General features: G+C 46.9%; 1 protein-coding gene across 4 annotated transcripts in view; it reads left to right on the top strand.

Annotated features, from left to right (window-relative positions):
* The window catches only part of LRRC75A (leucine rich repeat containing 75A), a 110,451-nt gene that overhangs the window by 24,458 nt on the left and 68,150 nt on the right, over positions 1 to 17,843 (top strand). For all 4 annotated transcript variants that reach the window (XM_074922710.1, XM_074922709.1, XM_074922711.1 and 1 more), the window contains exon 2: positions 10,002 to 10,130. In XM_074922710.1, coding sequence (XP_074778811.1) covers positions 10,002 to 10,130 — 129 coding nt within the window. The remainder of the gene's footprint in view (positions 1 to 10,001; positions 10,131 to 17,843) is intronic.

Below are 17,843 nucleotides of genomic sequence, written 5' to 3'. Positions count from 1 at the left end.
TGCCTAAACACTGAATGTCTAGGATTAGCTCATTAGAGGGGCTTTTCTTGGCAGATAACTGATAGAGACAGTCACATCCAGAGACTGACTCAGCCCAGTTGCTTTAGAACAGGATGAATCACCGTCTTCATATGAATTGACAGTAGACTGAGCTTAGGTGACGAGTCTGGATCCTTACCTGACAGGAGATGAGATGCATCCTGCCCTATAAGTCCATTTTCCAGCAGAGATCTCAGACACTTTTGCAAGAGAAAATAAGCATTTTTTTGCATGTGGAGTGGCAGGGAGAAGAAGTGCCGTTAGGAGCTGGCAGCAGTGTGCTCAAGGCTGGGGCTGGTACGTAGCCTTCATCCTGGGGCTGAGCCCCAGATAATGATGAAGCCCCTAAAAATCCAGAGGATGTCCCATGCACACGGGCCATGTGGAGGAAGGTGATTAAAGGTGCACCATCCTCGTATTCTGCCGGCTTGGCCGCGATGTACTACCCAGAAATGGATGCAGGAGGAGGACTAAGATGTACGCCAACTGTGGAGGCAGTCTCTTCCTGGCTTCAGAACTTTGAAGAGAGTCTTGGTACCTCCTCATCTCTACGGGCGAGTGCCCTGGATGTTAGGAGCTCCCCAAGAAATCATTTCTCTTCTGTCCCAGTCAGGGGGAAAGGGAAGCCAAGTCACTGAACATCTGAAGGAGTGAAGAAAGCTTATGGAATGGATAAATGAATATTATGTGGGACCTGGGCATAACGTAAATGGTATGGAATAAGGGGTGGAGACTGTACTGGGTCTGGCTGAACTGGAACTGGTTTTCCTCTACAGCAGCCCCATGGTGCTGTGGTTTATGCTGGGAGCTGCAGGGTGTTGGCAGCACCCTGGTGTTGTGGCTGCTGCTGAGCAGTGCTTACACAGCACCAAGGCTCTTTCTGACATTTCCCCCAGTGGGACGGGGTGGGCAAGATCTAGGGAGGGGACACAGCCAGGACAGCTGACCCGAACCGACCAAAGGGATATTCCATACCATGTGACGTCTGCTCAGTATAAAGCTGGGAGAAAGGAGGAAGGGGGTGGGGTCACCCTTGGTCCTCCGAGGCAACCACTACACATATCGGAGCCCTGCTCCTGAGAAGGCCCGACATCGCCTGTCCGTGGGAAGTAGAGAATAAATCTGTTTGCTTTTGCTTCCACGCGTGGACTTTTGCTTCGCTTTGCTTATATTAAAACTGCTTTTGTTTCACCAACAAGGGTTAGTTTGTCTTCTTTCCCCTCTTTACCCTGTTGAGAAAACAAAGGGAAAGGAGGGGGGAAGTGATAGAGCGACTTGGTGGATACCTGGCATTTAGCCAGAGTCAAACCGTCACACCTGTGCTGGGCCAGGAGTCCAGGTGCAACCCCTTCTGCATTTAATACTGAAAGGTACTAGTCAGAGCAAAAGGAATGATAAATTGAGGTTCTACTTCTGACCTGTGGTTTGGACATTCCAGTCGGCATCTGGGTTGCTCCAGCAAGCTCTTTTAGCAGACACATGGGGAGGGAAATGGCAAATTCTTTGTTAAAATTTGTCATATTTCCTTTTAATGCTTCACTGCAGAGTTGTTAATGGGAGTTCCAGCAGCAAGAGCAGAGTTAATAGGGTGGGTGTCTTGCTGGGTTGATGCATTAACTTTTTTCTTTGGATTTTAGCCATGTAATGGGGTGGGCTTAGGGTAGAGTTGGCTAGCACGAGGCAAGTAGGCCATGAGAGTGGCCTTTTGGTGTTTGCACTCGGCTGTCAGCAAACCCGAGAGACCGGTGTGTTTGCTCACAGCCTCCTCCACATCTTGCCCTTAGACCTGCAGCTTTTTCTGCCCTCAACTTTACTTTTTAGGAGGAAGGCCTTGGGGGATTGCTCTCTTTGGGAGCATTTTGGAGGCTCTCGCACCTTAGGACTGAGACTGGGAGGGGTGCATTGCTGGGAAGTTGCTGCTGTCACCAATCTGTCTGGGGAGCAGGAGGAGGAAGTAACAAGTCCCACCAGAAGCCATCTGGTGCCAGCTCTGCGTGGCCAGCAGGTTCCTGGCTGGGGGCTGGAGCCTCAGATTGATGCACTGGGTTGGATGGGAAACTGGGATGCGGACAGCTTCTGCTGGTTTAGAAGGGATGCGTGAACAATATTTTGTGAGCTTAAGATGAATGCTTGTGTTAAAGGCAGTGATGGATCTCAGTTGTTTGAATTGTTCAAAGCATATCCTGGAGTCACCTTCCCCAAATAGTGTTTCCAAGCTTTTCCTGTACTGGGAACCCATTAGCTCTGTAAATCAAGATGGGATGGGTAGCTGAGGCTATCTGTTCTCTTTACATATCCTCAGGTACTTTCCCAAAGAAGTCTGTTAGCTGTGGTCTGGCCAAACTCCAATTGGGGTGATTGCATTTGCCTTACAGTTTGAAATAATTGCAACACGTTCTTCTACAGATCTCTTATTCGCAGTTGTTTATTATCTGGATGGCAGCATCATATCTCTGCCCATTAATCCATCTTTCTGAGTTTCTATAATTTGAGAGTCCTGGAGGGGGTTCAAGCTGCCACCATTTATTATTTGAGTCAATCTGCCAGGGAAATGTTTACTTCCTCCGTGAAACGTGGACTCTCTTATCTAACTGCACCCTCACTTGAGGCTTGAATGAGCAATTGTTGGTTACAGATATTAACTCTGTTAAACAGAAAATATCCCACATATTTAAACTCTGGTTTTGCACCATTCTGGTGGATTAGACATTGAAATTAGCAGTAGCAATTGCTGGTTGGTTTGGAGGTTCCCAGGGTGCATTCTGCGATGCCCCATCCAGACATACTGGTCCCATCACTGGCTGCCCAGTCACAGCCGATCCATGAGTGACTGCTAAATGCTCTCTGCCTCTTTTGAAGGTGCAAACTTGGGCATCTTTGCATTGCTGAGATCTGTTTTTTCCCCTGTTGGAATTACCTTTCAGATGCTTTACTCCTCTCTTAACCCATGAAATTTGTTCCTGTGTTGAAAAGCTGGTTGGGGAAGAGCAGGAGGAGATGGATGGACAGCGTGACTATTTCAGCCCTGTTTCCTTAGGATACCCAGTTAAGAATTAAGCTGTTTATAGCATGTGTAAAACACCTTATTGCAATGTATAAACGCATGTACACAGATGATTGGAGCTGTTGGGCTGCAATAAATGCACCAGGCAGATAATCTTTTGAGCAATGCACTTCCACATTGCTTGGTCTTATCTCATAGGAAAGTAAAGCAGCACCAAACTTATTAGCTGCGAAGCAAATGCCAAAAGGCTTATCATGTGCAAAACAGGTGGAGGCTGATTCTAGACGCTGTGGCCAGCCATGGCTAATTGCAGCTGGCAAATCCATAAATACCAACTTTTATGGTGGCTTACTGACCTCATAAGTCAACCAGACATCGGAGGATTTGTGATGCAGTCAAACATCCTAAGGATCAAAGGCAAGACTTTATTTATTTTATTTTTTTTTTTACTTGTTTTCAAGGGGGCACTTCACAAGGTATGGGGATTGAGCAGCTAAATACGTCCTCCATCAAGAAAAACAACCCTGTAGCCTTTGAGCAGCCCACACTGTGCTCACTGTTGAGTCACATCTCACATGCCTGTCTCTCTGAGCTGACCTTACTCACTGCATTGCTAATGCTCACCTCATGAAGTCATTTTTCCCAGATAAGTTGCGGCAGATGATTGATTGCACACAATATTAATCCTTCTCTTCCTTCATGCCCGATCCTTGTTTATTATGCCAACCTCTCCGCTTGGAAATTCATTACGTTGCCCTGGCTATTAGCGGGGATACGAAGCAGTTTTGGAAGAGGTGCTGGCCAAAATAGCAGCTATCAGGATATTTATGAGCAGCTGTGATTGCAGGAGCTCGGGGTGGTATTTTACACAGTAACCTCATTTGGGCAGCTGGTAACTGCATTCGCTCGGTGTTAATGAAAGCAGCAACAGCGTAACCTGCTTTATTGTACGACTTCTCACGTGGACCTGCTGAATTTCCCTCTAATTGCAATTCAATTTGCAGTGATAAATACCATAATAAGCAAAAATGGGCTTGACTTCTGTTGTTTATGGCTCCTTACAGCTTAGGGGAGTGTTACACGATGCTGCATCTCATGGAAACACAACTTGGAGCTTCAAAAGCCGGTTGCTCAACTGCTAGCTGTTGTCGTGCTGTGGTTTTTTTTGACAGGCATCAGAAGGGGAAGAACAAGTTGTTTTAACCAGCACTAGGGAAAGATGAGCTGGGGGTACAGTTCCCAAATGCCTTGCATTTATTTTTCCTTTTTCACTGGGAAAATGGAATTGCTTGCCTAGTGTTGGCCTGGGGAAGTCGGTGATGAACTCTTAGTTTGTGCTGGTTCGGGGGCTGAAAGGGCTCTTTATGTGGTGGTTGCCTGCAAAAGGGATTCAGGTTGAAGAGAGCATCTAGCACAGCCTCAGGTCTGCAGGGCAGCAGGACTGACCGAGCCTGGGCTCTCACCTGGCTTGGTGTTTTTCCAAAATAATTTGGTTCTTTTATGTGTTTCATGGCTGTGGCTGGGAAGTTTCCATTGCTGGCTGCCATGGAAGGAGGCATTACATTTTTCTGCTGGACCTCTTTGATTTAGATTTCTAATTCCTTCACAGTTTGTTTGGTTTTGATTGTTTTTTTTTTTTTTTCTGTTTTTTTTCTGTTTGGTTTGTTTGTTTAAAATCTAATAGCTTTGTATTGCTACATTTGCAGAAGACTCCTTCTGTGGAGGCTGAATGCAACTAGTTGGTGGCAGGAAGCTTTCCTTCCAGTGGGTAAGCCAAGTACTGACAAGTGGTTTGGCTGTTTCTCAGTATCCTAAAACTGGCAACAAATCAGATAAATTGCAGGAAGGTCATGGATGACAGCAGGGAGGATGTGCAGCAAAATGAATTGAACGAGACTCTTGCTTTTCTGTTCAGCCCCAAAGTGATCTCCTTTCCCTACTCCTTAGTCTTTGCCTTGCAAAGCAAGACTTTAGCTGATGTGCTCAGTAAGGGGCACAGTTTGGTAAGACAGACTTGGGGGCAGCAGCTCGAGTTGCAGGGAGCTACTAACGTCAGGGCTGGCAGCTTCTTCCCTGGTGTTTTTTGATCCGCTCGCAGCCTTTGGGTTGCTTTCCGTCACTTTTGCATTCCTGACTTTCTCTGTTTTCTGTCACTAATCCCAAATCCTGCTCAAGTTGGGCATTAGCTGCCTCACATGGGCAGATGTGCTGCTCTGAAATGTCCTCTTGGCCTCCTCCTGCCAGTGCCCATGGGGATGCCAGGACTCGAGGCGGCTCGGGGATGTAGATGTTTCCCTTCTCCTGACGCACAGGCACAAACCTTCCCAAACCATCTCAGCGCTGTGCATGGTTTTGGGTGCACACTGGAAAAACACCCCTCCAGCCTACCCCAAGAAAGCTGTGTCCTGCCTGGGTCATAAATACCATCATTTTAAACCCTTATACCCTACTTATTGGAAGTTGCACTTGCTATCCAGGTAAAGATCCCCTGGGAAAAGGGAACGTGCTGAAAAAAAGCCCAAGTGACTCGAGCCAGATGCTGGGCGTTTTCTCCAAAGCTAGTGATTTGTGATTTGCTGCTGACAGCATGAACTGGTGTTAAGTTATTAAATTGCAGATGAGCTCATCACTTGGCCTTGAACAAGTTTCAGCCTTGAGTGGCTTTAAAATATTACATGTGGTGGAAAAGAGACAATGCTGGTGTGGCAGAGAGATTTAGGGAGCAGCTGAGAAAGACATCTGTGCATAAAAAATGTGTACCAGGAGGGAGGAGGGAATACTTCATGTGAAAAATGTAAGCTCTCCCAGGAGAGGAGAAATTCTCTGATTTATTGGTTCTACATTTTAATTGTAGCTTAAGAGAAAATTGTCAGAGTTTTGAGATGCTTCAAGAGAAGTGGCAAGATGCTAAGCCTGGGTTGATCCTCAAAGATCCCAGTGTGTTGAAAGCTGCGTGTGTGGGATTACTTTTACCAAGCCCCCTGCCTGGCTCCTTTGGTAGCGTGTGGTGTTTGCCAGCGATGCCATATGACCATGTGCCAAATTCAGCTCTTACTTCAGGTTTGCTTAATCCTAATGTTAAGCTTTACCAGACTGAGAAGCTAACATCCACGCTGCTGTTAGGAGAAGTGTTTCTCTCCCTGAAGGAGTAGGAGTTTCCTTTGGGGATTTCCCTGCCCTACATCATCTGCAAAATTTCTATGTCTCCCTTTTTTCCCCTCTTGCAAAGGAGCCTGAGCTCCTGAACCCACCTGCGCAGTTGCCTGTGGATCCATGCGGTGCCAAAATACATGAGGAGGAGGATGGTTTTGAGCAAAGGAATTATTTTTTACAGCCTAATTGAACCCAGCCATGCCAGAGCAGCCTTGGTGGGCTGGCCTGGCCATCACCATGCTGCTCCTGGGGAGCGGAGCGCACACCCTCATCTTAACTCTAGATCTCGATGCTGAGATTAATTTTTTTTTAAGTGCCAACTTGGCAAAAGCTGTGGGATAGATCATAAACTGGTTCAGTCTCTTCATTTTTCAATCTAGGTATGTTTGCAATCAGTGAGCATGTTGGCCAGTTGGGTTTTGTGGCCGGCTGGATTTGTTGTTTTGGGACATTTTTGGTGCTCCCAGCAAGGGAGAACAGCCTCACACGTGTGGTGTTTTAACTGTCTCAGCTTTTTTTTACCAAATTGTGTGTTTGCAGTCAAAGCGTCAGCAACGCTGGTGTTAACTCAGTCAGTGCTTTGGTGATGCCCCTAAAAATAACAATAAAACTGGGAAGCTGAAGACTTGCTACCTCGTTTGTGGCATGAGCTGTAGTTGCACACAGTGCGAGATCCCTCTGGCTGCTACAGCCAGTGTCTGAAGGCAGAATATGTGGGGTTTTTAAGTGAAGGTGTGTCTGAAGTGATTGAACATCATCACCCACATTGGGGCCAGAGCATCACTGAGTAAAGGACAGGCTCCAATTTATTGCAGGGCATCAAGGTGTTATTGGCATGAATTTGCTGTATTTAAACACTGTGGGCAGGAGAAAGGGAAATTTTCATGTAAATCATTGATAGATTGCATGTGTGGCTGTCAATAATGAGCTGAAAACTGTGACCCTGGAGCAGCCAAGCTCGGAGGCATCAGCTGAAGGAAGGCAGTGTGTCTTGGGGTGTTTTTCACACACACCTAAGCTGATCGAATTGCAGAATGTTGCCAGGACTTGGGGACTGTCCCCACCCTCAGCCACACATTTCTGTCCCCATCCGTGTCCTGGGTCTGATAGGGATCATGGATTTCTGATAGTTGAAGCTCCTCAATTGTATTTCTATTTTTCTGCCTGGTCTTTATCCATGTGTACATGTACAACAGATGTACATGTACGCAGATCTGTGATTATCTTTTTTTAGACCATATAAAGCTACTTTCTTATTGCCACGTTGATTTTTTGATTTCCCACAACAGCAGCTATATCCAACCCTACTTCTATTTGTTCGGGCAAAAGCTGCATTTATACTGTGAGGGCTGGGAGCTGTGGTGCTTTGGCTGTAGCACATATTTTAGATGGACAGCTTCTCAAACTTGCAGAGTTTAACATCTCATGAGCTGCTCTGCTCAGCCCTGTAAGGGAGATAATGCCTTCCTTTTAAATGCATTGTTCCTAAATGTGGTTGTGGGTGGCAAGCACAATTTGCATTTGCGAGATGCTCTAACTTCCTCACGTGGCAAGTTCTGCAGAAGTGTAAAATGTTCAATAAATAACAACTTAGTTGTCGAAATTACTGCCTTTTGTGGGATGATGGTGAATAATATTGTCCCAATCCTGTGTTGTGTGTCTGACACTTTTCAGGTTTTTTTGATTAAGTCACTTAGCCAGACTGAGGCTCCGACATGACCGAGTAGACCTTCCTGTTACTAAATAAATAACTTTTATGTTTCACTTTCCCCAGCTCCACATGACAACACCCTCTGTCCTTGGGGTCCCCTCCTGTATTTCAGCCCTGTAGCTGGTTGGTTTTCCCTAAGAAGAGGACCAGAGCACCAAATGCTTTCCCCTCTATGCTTGTTTCTTGCAGTGCTCGTTCCTTTTTCACCTGAAACTTCTATCTCATTTTTGCAGCTCAGCTCTTTTCAGCCTCAAATTCTTTGTAGAACTGGACCGGTTTGGTTTGCTGGGACTATGATTAATCCCTGGGAGCGCTGCCATTAGGCTGGGCAGCAGGCCTTTTCACCCCCCAGAGACATACGTTTTCAAACATGAAACTCTTCATGCCAGATGCCACCAGCTATGTGGGAGGACTTGGCATTTGATGCTGTTGTGGAGTCTCCAGTGTGGCTGTTCTTGGGGATCAGGAGTAATTGCCTCAATGCTAGTGGAGATACAGATACGAGGATTTCATCATTGCCTGATTTTTCATGGGTAGTTGAAATGATTCCTCATTTGTGCTGTGTTTTGGGTCAAGAAGCAGGAATAGATACTCAGAGCTGGACCATCCCACCAACTTGCAGACCCAACTCCCATTGCCAGTGAGGACTTGAAGGACCGGCAGTTGTGGCTTCCTACACAAGTGTTTGCACTGGATTGATGCTGGTGGTCAGTTCTTCCTTACCAAGAAACATCTCCACTCTTCAGTGGTGGCTGTCAAACAACTGCTTCCATGTTCTTTCTGTAGTGTAGGGGCTCTACCTCACCAAAATGCATGGCAGGGTGGCAGGCAGGTCTCGGCGTGAGTATGTCCCTGCCCACTGAGTCTTGTAGAGGTCATCTGGAAAATAAATGCCTTGGTGTAGGTGTGGTGGTGTCTTGGCTATGGGAAGGTGGATGTGTTACCCAAAGTAGAGATGAATTTCCTGAAATGCAGTAGGACCCATGGGTCTTCATTTTGCTAAATCCTATCCATGCCAAGTAGAGGAGGCTGCTTCTTGGCTTTACTCTTCAAAAGCGTAAGCAGACCTTTGAAGAGAAATACAAACCATCTTATTCCTGTCAAAAATAAAAGGCAAAAGGGAAGTGACTTGCACAAGTTCACCCAGTAAGGCAGGGCTGGAAAATGAGCTGGCTCTCCTGGAGCTCCAGTGTTGGAAGGGGAACTGTGAGGCTCATCTCCTTGACGGACTGGCTCTAGCCATCCTATGGGGTGGCTGGTGAACCTTGCTGCATCGTGCCTTCATCTGAGAGAAGTGCTGTCCTATCCCCTGATCAGCTGCTGCTGAGAAACATAACACAGCATAGATAAAATACTTGAATTAAAAGGAGTACACTATATATAACCCTTCCCCTCCTCGTCCCTGTGCACTAACATATTTCATATATTGGTGAATTCTGTGCCAAAATTCCTCAAATTATTATGTCTAAGGATTGCAAATCATAGAAAATAGTCTTGGAGGGGACCTCGGGAGGTCTGATCCATCCCTAGGGCAGGATCAGCTTGATCTGAACTGTTCCTGACCACATCCTTGTCCAGTCTCCAATGACAGAACCTCCACCCCTTCCCCAGGCAATCTAGTCCAGCACTTTGCTTTTCCATACACCCCCAATTTATCCTCCTGTTTCCATTGCTGCAATTTTAGGCTCATTCTTTCCTCCCTATGCACAGCAGACCCAGAAGCACATCTGTGCTATATTTATTCTCCAGTTCCAGTTTCACGCCGATTGAGTGGTCGTGTTCTCTGGAGTCATCTTTGATTTTACCTCCTTGCAAGCACTCTGTTCGCCTGGTGGATTTATGTCTTGTGAGTGGCATGGGGGTGTTCATCCTGCAGCCCCAACGCCTCTTTTCGGAGCAGATAAAGCACAGGAGTGCAGCTTTCCCCAGGGTCACGTGCTTATGTGTCTCTTCTTTGGTGGTGGGGTGGTGGTGGGGATCACTTTCTTCTTGGCTTCTTCATGGGGACCACCAATGTGGGCTAATTTTAAGATCCATGCTAGCAGTGGCTTTTGTAGCACATCTAATATTGTTCCTTTACCCTGTTTTCTGCAGGATTTAGGAATGGAGTCAACCTCCCTGGATGATGTTCTCTATCGATATGCCAGCTTTCGAAACCTGGTGGATCCAATCACTCATGACTTGATCATCAGCCTTGCTAGATACATCCATTGCCCTAAACCGGTAGGTACCATGGTCTCATCACACCTCCATAACTGTGCTGGCTTGGGAAACCGCTCTGCTGGGAGCGTGGAACTTCTCCCTGAGTGCCAGGGAGAAAGCATCGTGATTACTGCTGTGGTTGTGTGTCTTTGGACCAAGAGGACCTGCTTGGAGATTGTGCTTTGATTGCACGGTATTGGGCTTTCCAGCTGACCAAGTGACATTTGCCTAATATTAGTACTTTAGGTGTTAACACCTTGTATTGCAAATTATTTCAGCTTTCTACCACTTCGTGTTTTTATGTTAAAGACCTCACCCCATCAGAAACACTTTCTGCCGCACAAGGATAACACATCATTCTTTGCCCTTGTGCAATATTTATCACGGCCCCAAATGACAAGAGAGTCCTTGGCTATGCCTTCAAGGCCAGGTTTCTAAAGAAGCACAGCCTCCGTGGGCTACTGTTTGGGTTCTGACATGAGCCGGTTTCTCTGTGAGAGCAGCCCGAGGCAGATGTGGGCTTTTAAATCTCTTGGCCCCATTTGCTCACTGGTGGCTGTAGCAGCATAAGGGCTTTTGGAAATCCCAGGCTGGCTCCCTCCCTTCCATGGTAAATGTGGCTTTGCATGGTGGCCACTGGTTGTTTGGATTTTTAAGGTTTCTTTCCCCAGGCTTTCTTTTAAATAAGCAATATTGTCAGTATCTGTTTCACAGAGCAGCACAGGCTTAGAAAGGTGTGAAATGTCTGAGCTCTCAAAACACAGTGGGTAAGGAGGAAGAGGGGTAAGAGGGAAGACCAGAAGTTACCAGACAGCGATCACAGATGTAGGTGGCATCAGATCTCTGAGGATTTTTGATCTTTTAGTCCTCCTGTGCTGCAGTTCCCTACCTGTAATTTTGGAAGGATGACACAACTGCTAAATCAGTGGGATGTGTCCTGGCACTAGTCATGGTGTCATGTCAGGCACCAAAGATGAATTGGTTGCAAACATCTGAGATGTGCACCTTTCAGAGGAGATACCTTTCTTCTGCAAAGCACGGTGCAGGCTGTAGGGCAAGGGGGAGCTCTCTCAACACCTCTTGAAATTCCTAGGAATGGGCTTCCTCCTAAAGAGACATTTCTCTCTGTTTTGTCTTGTTCTGGTACAGGTCAGAGTGTGGCCAGGGAGCTGAAGGCTCATCTATTATGGTTGTGTTTTTCTTCTTCCCTACACATTCCTTGTCAGGAATTAAAAGTCACATTTAAAACAAATGGTGTGAATTGTAGGAAGAGGCTGAGTGATGTTTTCCAGTAAGCCCAAAGGAGGGTTTGCAGAGCTTCCTGGTGGGATGTCTCCATCGTAACAGCTTCCTTGGGAGTGTGGGAGCTGCGTGGCTTCCCTGAACTTGCTGCCTGGAACCAATAAGCTACTAAAAAGTTCACTTTGAGCAAAAAGGAAGCCCTTCTACCCCCATAACCTGCATTTGGCTCTGGTCATGCTTGCAGATGTGATGGAGCTCTGTTTGAGGGCCACCAGGAACAACCTCCCAAGACTCTCCTTTGTTGTCCTCCAAGCCCTTCCCATGCCTTTTGTCCCTGGGAAAGGGAGCAGCACCGTGGCATCAATCATCCAGACTCATTGCAGCATGTAAGACTTTGTGCATTGATGTAACCTGGAGCAGGGAGGAGAGGTGCAAATGGCCCAGGCCGGGTGTGTACCTGACGTTTGTGGGTCCATCCCCTGTGATGCAGAGGGGTGCAGCCCTTCCTGAAGGGCAGCACCACCAATGTTCCAGCAATGACTTGGGGGGGTACATCTGGGCAAGACCCAACTCATGTTGGGGTTCACACAGTGAACCCCAGATATTTTTCAGGTGTTCCTGGAGGGGACATGTGTATCCTCCAGCAGGTCCCAGGGAGCTCATCAGCGCTCTGACTTTCTGCCAAGAGTACACTTGTTGCACTCTGTATCCTTGGATTTTGTTGGAGGGGGGTGTTGTTTGTTTATTTTTTCCTCCTAGAGACAGCAAACTCAGAGCTGGCTCATCTGTTCTCATCTCTGCTGCTGAACTGCAAGGCATTTACCCATGTCATGCCTCCTTTTGACTTGCATGTGGCATTTTTAAGGAAGGGATCATCCATAGATGTGATGGGGCAGGGGTCCGAGCTGGGACCTGCAGGCATCGCTCTCCCGTACTCACTGCCAATATTGGGTCTTTAATTTCCTGTAAGAGTATATGAAGGGATAGAGTCATTCACTGCTGCTTCTTGTGAATGTTTTACTTAAGAATAGCCTCCACCAGTATTTAAAAATAAGGGAAATTGCTTTTTTGAACTATTTGAAGATTAATTTTGCTGAGGAAAAGCCAAGGTGATGCTTGGGGTGTGTCTGCCTGGGCTATGGTGTGAAACTGGCTCTGGAAGTGCTTCATAAAACTCTCTACACTCAATAAACCACGTTGGGAAGGGTGGAGCGGGTGCAGCAGCATGCAGACATGGCTCGGGGGCAGCAGGAACCCAAATCTCCATCTCCAGACCAAGGATGGATGTCCCATGTCCTACAGCGTGAGCTCAAGATACAGACACATCCCTGTGCTGCATAGCTAAACCCGTCCGAGAATACCAATATATCCCTCTCCCTTTTCTTATGGAGAACAAGATCCTTTCCTCTCTCCTCCCCCATGGGGCAGTGAGATGGGAAACTGGAGAAACCTATTTTGACGGGCACGTTTCCAGGCAGAGAGGCCCCATTCCCCTACTGAGGTTACCCTTTTCCAAAGCGTCGTGACTAAGCTGGTTTCTCCTCCACATTTTACCCTGGGAGACTAATGGTGAGCCATGGCCAAGTGTGTGCTCTGTGCTCCTCGTAAAAATAACCTGAGGCCGCTCATGCAACAGCAAATTGCTCTGCTGCTGCTGAATACCTGCTTTCGCATGTCTCCCTGCACGTTTCTTTTGGCACAAAGTGCTGTGCAGGAGTTAGTGCCAGTGTAAGCAGAGAGATGCAAACTCCTAGTACTGAATCATGGGCTCCTAGCAGACCGTGGTGGTAAAACGTGTAATAGCAAACCCAAATAAATCCAGCACTGAGGCTCTTCTGCATGAGCTGCCGCTCGTTGGACGCACTTGGTCCTCTTCCCCTCCCTTGCACAGCTCGGGGTTTGCACCACGCCGTGCAGTTGCTTTGGTGCCTGAGCAAGGGATGGCTTCTCCGGGCCAGTGGTCCCTTAGGAGGTGGCTGTGTCAAATGCTGGCAGGTGGCAAGTGTTTGCAAGAGAACAACGACAGCTGTATTAATGCAGCAAAGAAAACATCACCGTATTCTGCTGTGCAGCGAGGTGCTCCACCAGAGACCCACAGGGGCTCACAGACACTTGCTAAGCCCTGGAGCATCCCTGGGAGATTGATGGGTGTTGCCTTGGAGAGGAAAGCAGGGGCTGCGCAGTTGACAAGTCCAACAACAGCAGGACTGTGCTGCAGCTCCGAGTCCATGACAGCCTTTCTCGGGTGCCACTGACTGTGCTTTGAACCCTCTTTTTATTGGCAGCTCAGGATTCTGGATGAAAAGTAATTTCATGCCAGTGTCTGGTGGTGGTTTTCTGAGATGCTGATTTTCTTCATGTCCCCAGAAGCTTGCGTGTCTTGGTCACCTGGGTTATTTTCCAGCATCCAGCCCTCTTTACCCCCAGACCTCTTTCCCTCCCCGCAGTTTCTTTGACAGAGACTTGGCGGCAGCCTACGAGAGCAGGAGAAAGCTCAGGGCCAGGAGTGTTGCAGAAGCGTTGGCTTTTGCTCTGCCTGCTGAAGGTATGCCATTGCATCCCATGGCATGAATATACATGAATATGTAGGTTGAGGCAGCTGTGAACTTGCCCACATCCATACAGAGGTGGAACAGGTGGGGCTGACCCATCTGACTTTGGTCCCTATTTACCTGCTCTATGAAATACATGTCTGCTTGGGGTTATGGGGTCTTGCTTTCCTCCTCCCTTCTGGAGAGAGCTCTTTCCTGGCTTTCTGTACATTGCTTTTTTCACTCAGCCTCTATTTATACCACCCTTAGCTTAAAGGTGACCCCTTGGTCTCTCCTCTGAGCTAAAATAAAAGTTGAATCGTTTTTCCAAGCTCTGGGTAAACACATCCTGGTCTGTATGGCCAGAAAAAAGTTGGCCTGGGCTCTCCAGCATGGCTGTGGCTCAGCACAGTTCGGTGGATGCTTATTCCAGCAAGTAAATTCAAACCAGCAGCAAGGCAAAAAATTTAACTTGTGCTGGAGGAGCCTGGAGTGCTTTAAATGAGCCCGCGGGCGGAAATTGTTTTGGGTGAGCTTTCGTATGGACGTCAGGGTTTATTGTGTAAAGGCTGGATCGTGTCTCTCCAGACCCCACTGAGATCCCAGCCTTCCCTAAGGCGCTTGTTTTCAGGTGACTTTTACTAAAGGAGCCAAGTGGAAACTCTTTTTCCAGATCACTTGGAAGTCAGGGTTTGGATTTGGTCCCATCCTTGGTTACAAATGTGTAATGCAGTTCAGCTGAACCTGGGTGTCTTGAGTACCCCTTCCTTAAGGGGCTGGGACGTGTCTGCAGCACGACCCCGCAGCGTCTTCAGAAATGATGCTGGAGCCATGAGAGAGCATCTGCCCAGCTCTGGCTGTGGCTTGCTGGGCTTTCAGATCGAATAAATGCTGCCGTTGCACGTGAACGTTGTGTTGAGTGGTGGTTGTAGGTGTTGCACTCTGTATTTATCACCTTGTGCAGCTATTGTAAACCTTTGGAGTTTATTATCCCTTAGAAGAGGCAGTTGTGCAGCAAGTTTTCCAATGTCAGTTCAAGGGGGTGTTTGCATAGGATCAAAGACATTTGAGCAAGTGTTTTCTTCCCCATGGCCATGACCTTGGGGCAGTCTTTTATCTTCCTGCCTCTCTCCAGCCCTGTGGAAAGGGGCCAGGCGAGTTCCTCAGCAAGTGGCTCAGCTCCGGGCACAGCTCACAGCTGCCCCTTTCCAAAACGGGGTGCCAGGGTAAGGAGGGAGTTGGTGCTGCTGGTGCTCTTGGACCCTGAGGTGCTGTCTGTCTGTCCAGGGTTGCCTTGTGAACGGGGAAAGGGAACAAAATGCTTTGGCAAATCCCTGTGGCGTGGGACCGAGGTGCCCCGATGCCCTCTATCTTTCCTGCAGCCGCTCAGGTTTCCAGCGGGAGTCATTCCAGGCAAAGGAGCTGAAAACACAAACACATAAGGAGCAAAGGGCCCCCATAAAAAATTCACGGCTCCTTTTGCCAGCAGGAATATCTGGCCATAAACTATTGGAAAATTAAACCGGTTTATTTTTTCCACAGACCAAAGCCACATGTATGGATGACTGATGACCATGATAGGGAGTGAGTCAGGCTTTCCTCCAGCTTGAGGACTTGTTGAACGTGGGATAAGTGCTGAGCAGAGCTGGGGGAGAGGAGAAAGTGAAGCCTTGGGCAAAGGCTGCTTTTTTTTTCCCTTGTGACTTTGGGATGTTTGACTGCACCAGCTTTTACTGTCCTGGGGACATACTGTAGAAGCTCTTCCAACCCCTGAAGGCTGCCCAGAGTAAATTCAAATTGAGATTTTGGCTTTGCTGATCCCTATCCTGCTGCTTTCTGTGGAGAAAGGTTTTTCTACTGGTTGGTGGCCACAGAAGGGCTTGGCAGAAGTTTAGCGAAATGCCATCCCTAAGTCCATCTTTGCCTGTCCATTCTTCTGTTGGTGCCTGCACCTCTTAGCGTGCAGCTCCATTAAGATGACAAGTGAAAGATGCAACCCTGTTTGCAGGTGAGGTGCTAGATACGGGCAAACATCTCAGTGTGGAAGCTGTGTACAGCAGATAACGTGGTCCTCAGGTTCCCCACCAAAATTCATAGTGTTTCAAGATATATGGTGACAGCAATGTGTCAGGGAGGGCATTTAAAAACTCTTCTAAGCAACTGATGTAGCTGAAGAGGTGACGTGCTGGAACTGGAAGCAAAATGGATTTTTCCCATGTAGCTCTGGATAGAGTGAAGAACTATTTTCTTGTTCGCTTCTGTGTCATTTGAGAAATATATGCTCAGCTACATCCCTGGCTCAGATGTCTTTTCCTGCATGAGCTCTGATTGATCAGGTTTGCAGTATGGGTTTGATTACATGAATTGTCAACCATGAAAACAAGAAAGTATAGAAAGAAAAAGTGGTGATTGTGACTTGGATGAAATAATCTATTTCTAACCCTTCTTCAGCCCCGTGGTATAAGGTTTTAACTTCTAAATTATGTTGGGTGTTTTCTGCTCTGCATTTTTAAAATGTGTTATTTCTGATGGAGTTGCACTGAAGCTTAAAATGAGCATTTTCCTTCTTATTTACTATCCAGTGTACTGTGGCATGTGGCTAAACCTGTATTAATAAACTCAGTTTATACAGGACAAATATAATCAGGATACTGTGACTGCCAGCTCGGTGCATTTATCCCCAAACCAAGCACATAATCCACTCCTCCACCATCCATGTTATTATTTGATCTTGAATTCAAATTATCATTCCAAGTTTCTGACATCACATTCATTTTTACAGCAGTATGAGCTGAAATTATAGGTATGAAGTGATGACACGTTGAGGGACACTCAGGCACAGTCTGTTGGGTGAGCTTGTCAGCCTTAACGAGTTTCTTACCTTTCCCTTTTGCTATTAGATGTGCAAGGAAAAATGCGTCTCACACATCTTGCAAAGCTCTCAGAATCCAGGTGCAAAGTGCTAGGAGAGCACTAAGTATTATTTGTTCTTTGCTGTAAGAAACATCATAAAAGGAAGCTGATTATAAATGAAAACCCTCTAATACCTGATAAAAAAGCAAAGGGGATGATGGGGATTCAACTAAGTCAATTGTATTCTGTATTAATGGCTCCTTTTTTTTTTTTTTTTTGGCTGGTCTTGCTCCAAGTGTGAAGATCGTTCTTTATGGGTATTGAAGACATCTGCAATACATTAAAATATCCAGCAGTATGAAACAGGCTGAGAAGCTCAGACCCCACTAATGACAACTCTGGTTCTTTCCTAACTTCATTGTGTCATGCCCTCTGCTCATCTTTTCTTTGCAAAAAGTGAGATGTTCTTCTCTAAAGCCCTTGTGTGTGAACTAAAGCTGAGCAGAGTGCCTTGGAAACAGGGGAAAATTGCACTTTGCAGGTTTTTTTAAAATACTAAGGCGAAAAGGGAATAATGGTGAGGTCTAGATGGGCTGTGATGGTATCGCTACTGTCAAATTATTGGGTTTGTATGTGAAGCAGGACTGCAGAGGGACAGGGGGTGAGCCCTGCCTCTGCCTCCTTGTCCAAGCCCTGTGTGCTATGAGGAAGCCCTTGCTGTCCTTGTCCCTCCCTGCCTGATGAATTTGCTCCCCAGCACTCAGCCTGTTTGCGCATGGGGATGTTGAGCAATTAATCACAGACTGATCTGTGGCACTGTTCTGCTAGCATCTATTTTTCTTTTAAAAAAAATACATGTTGCCAACACCAGCAAGGAAGTGGCAGGATGCAACCCTTTATTTAAGCACGCTTCATGGTGTAGGAATCCAGGGAGAGTGTTCCTCTCCTTTTAAAAAAACCCACATTAAAATGTCAGGTAGATTATCTGTATTTCAAGCAATAGCACTGTATAAAGGATGCTGAATCTGTATTTCCTCACAGCATGAGTATCACAGCTGTAGGACCAGTTGGCCTCTATTGGTGCAAGACACTAATTTTTTGTTAGAGG

Source organism: Athene noctua, chromosome 19 (genome assembly GCF_965140245.1).
Source record: "Athene noctua chromosome 19, bAthNoc1.hap1.1, whole genome shotgun sequence".
NCBI classification, from domain to species: Eukaryota; Metazoa; Chordata; class Aves; order Strigiformes; family Strigidae; genus Athene; species Athene noctua.
The sequence above is the reverse complement of the archived record's forward strand: the minus strand, read 5'-3'. Positions and strand labels throughout refer to the sequence as shown.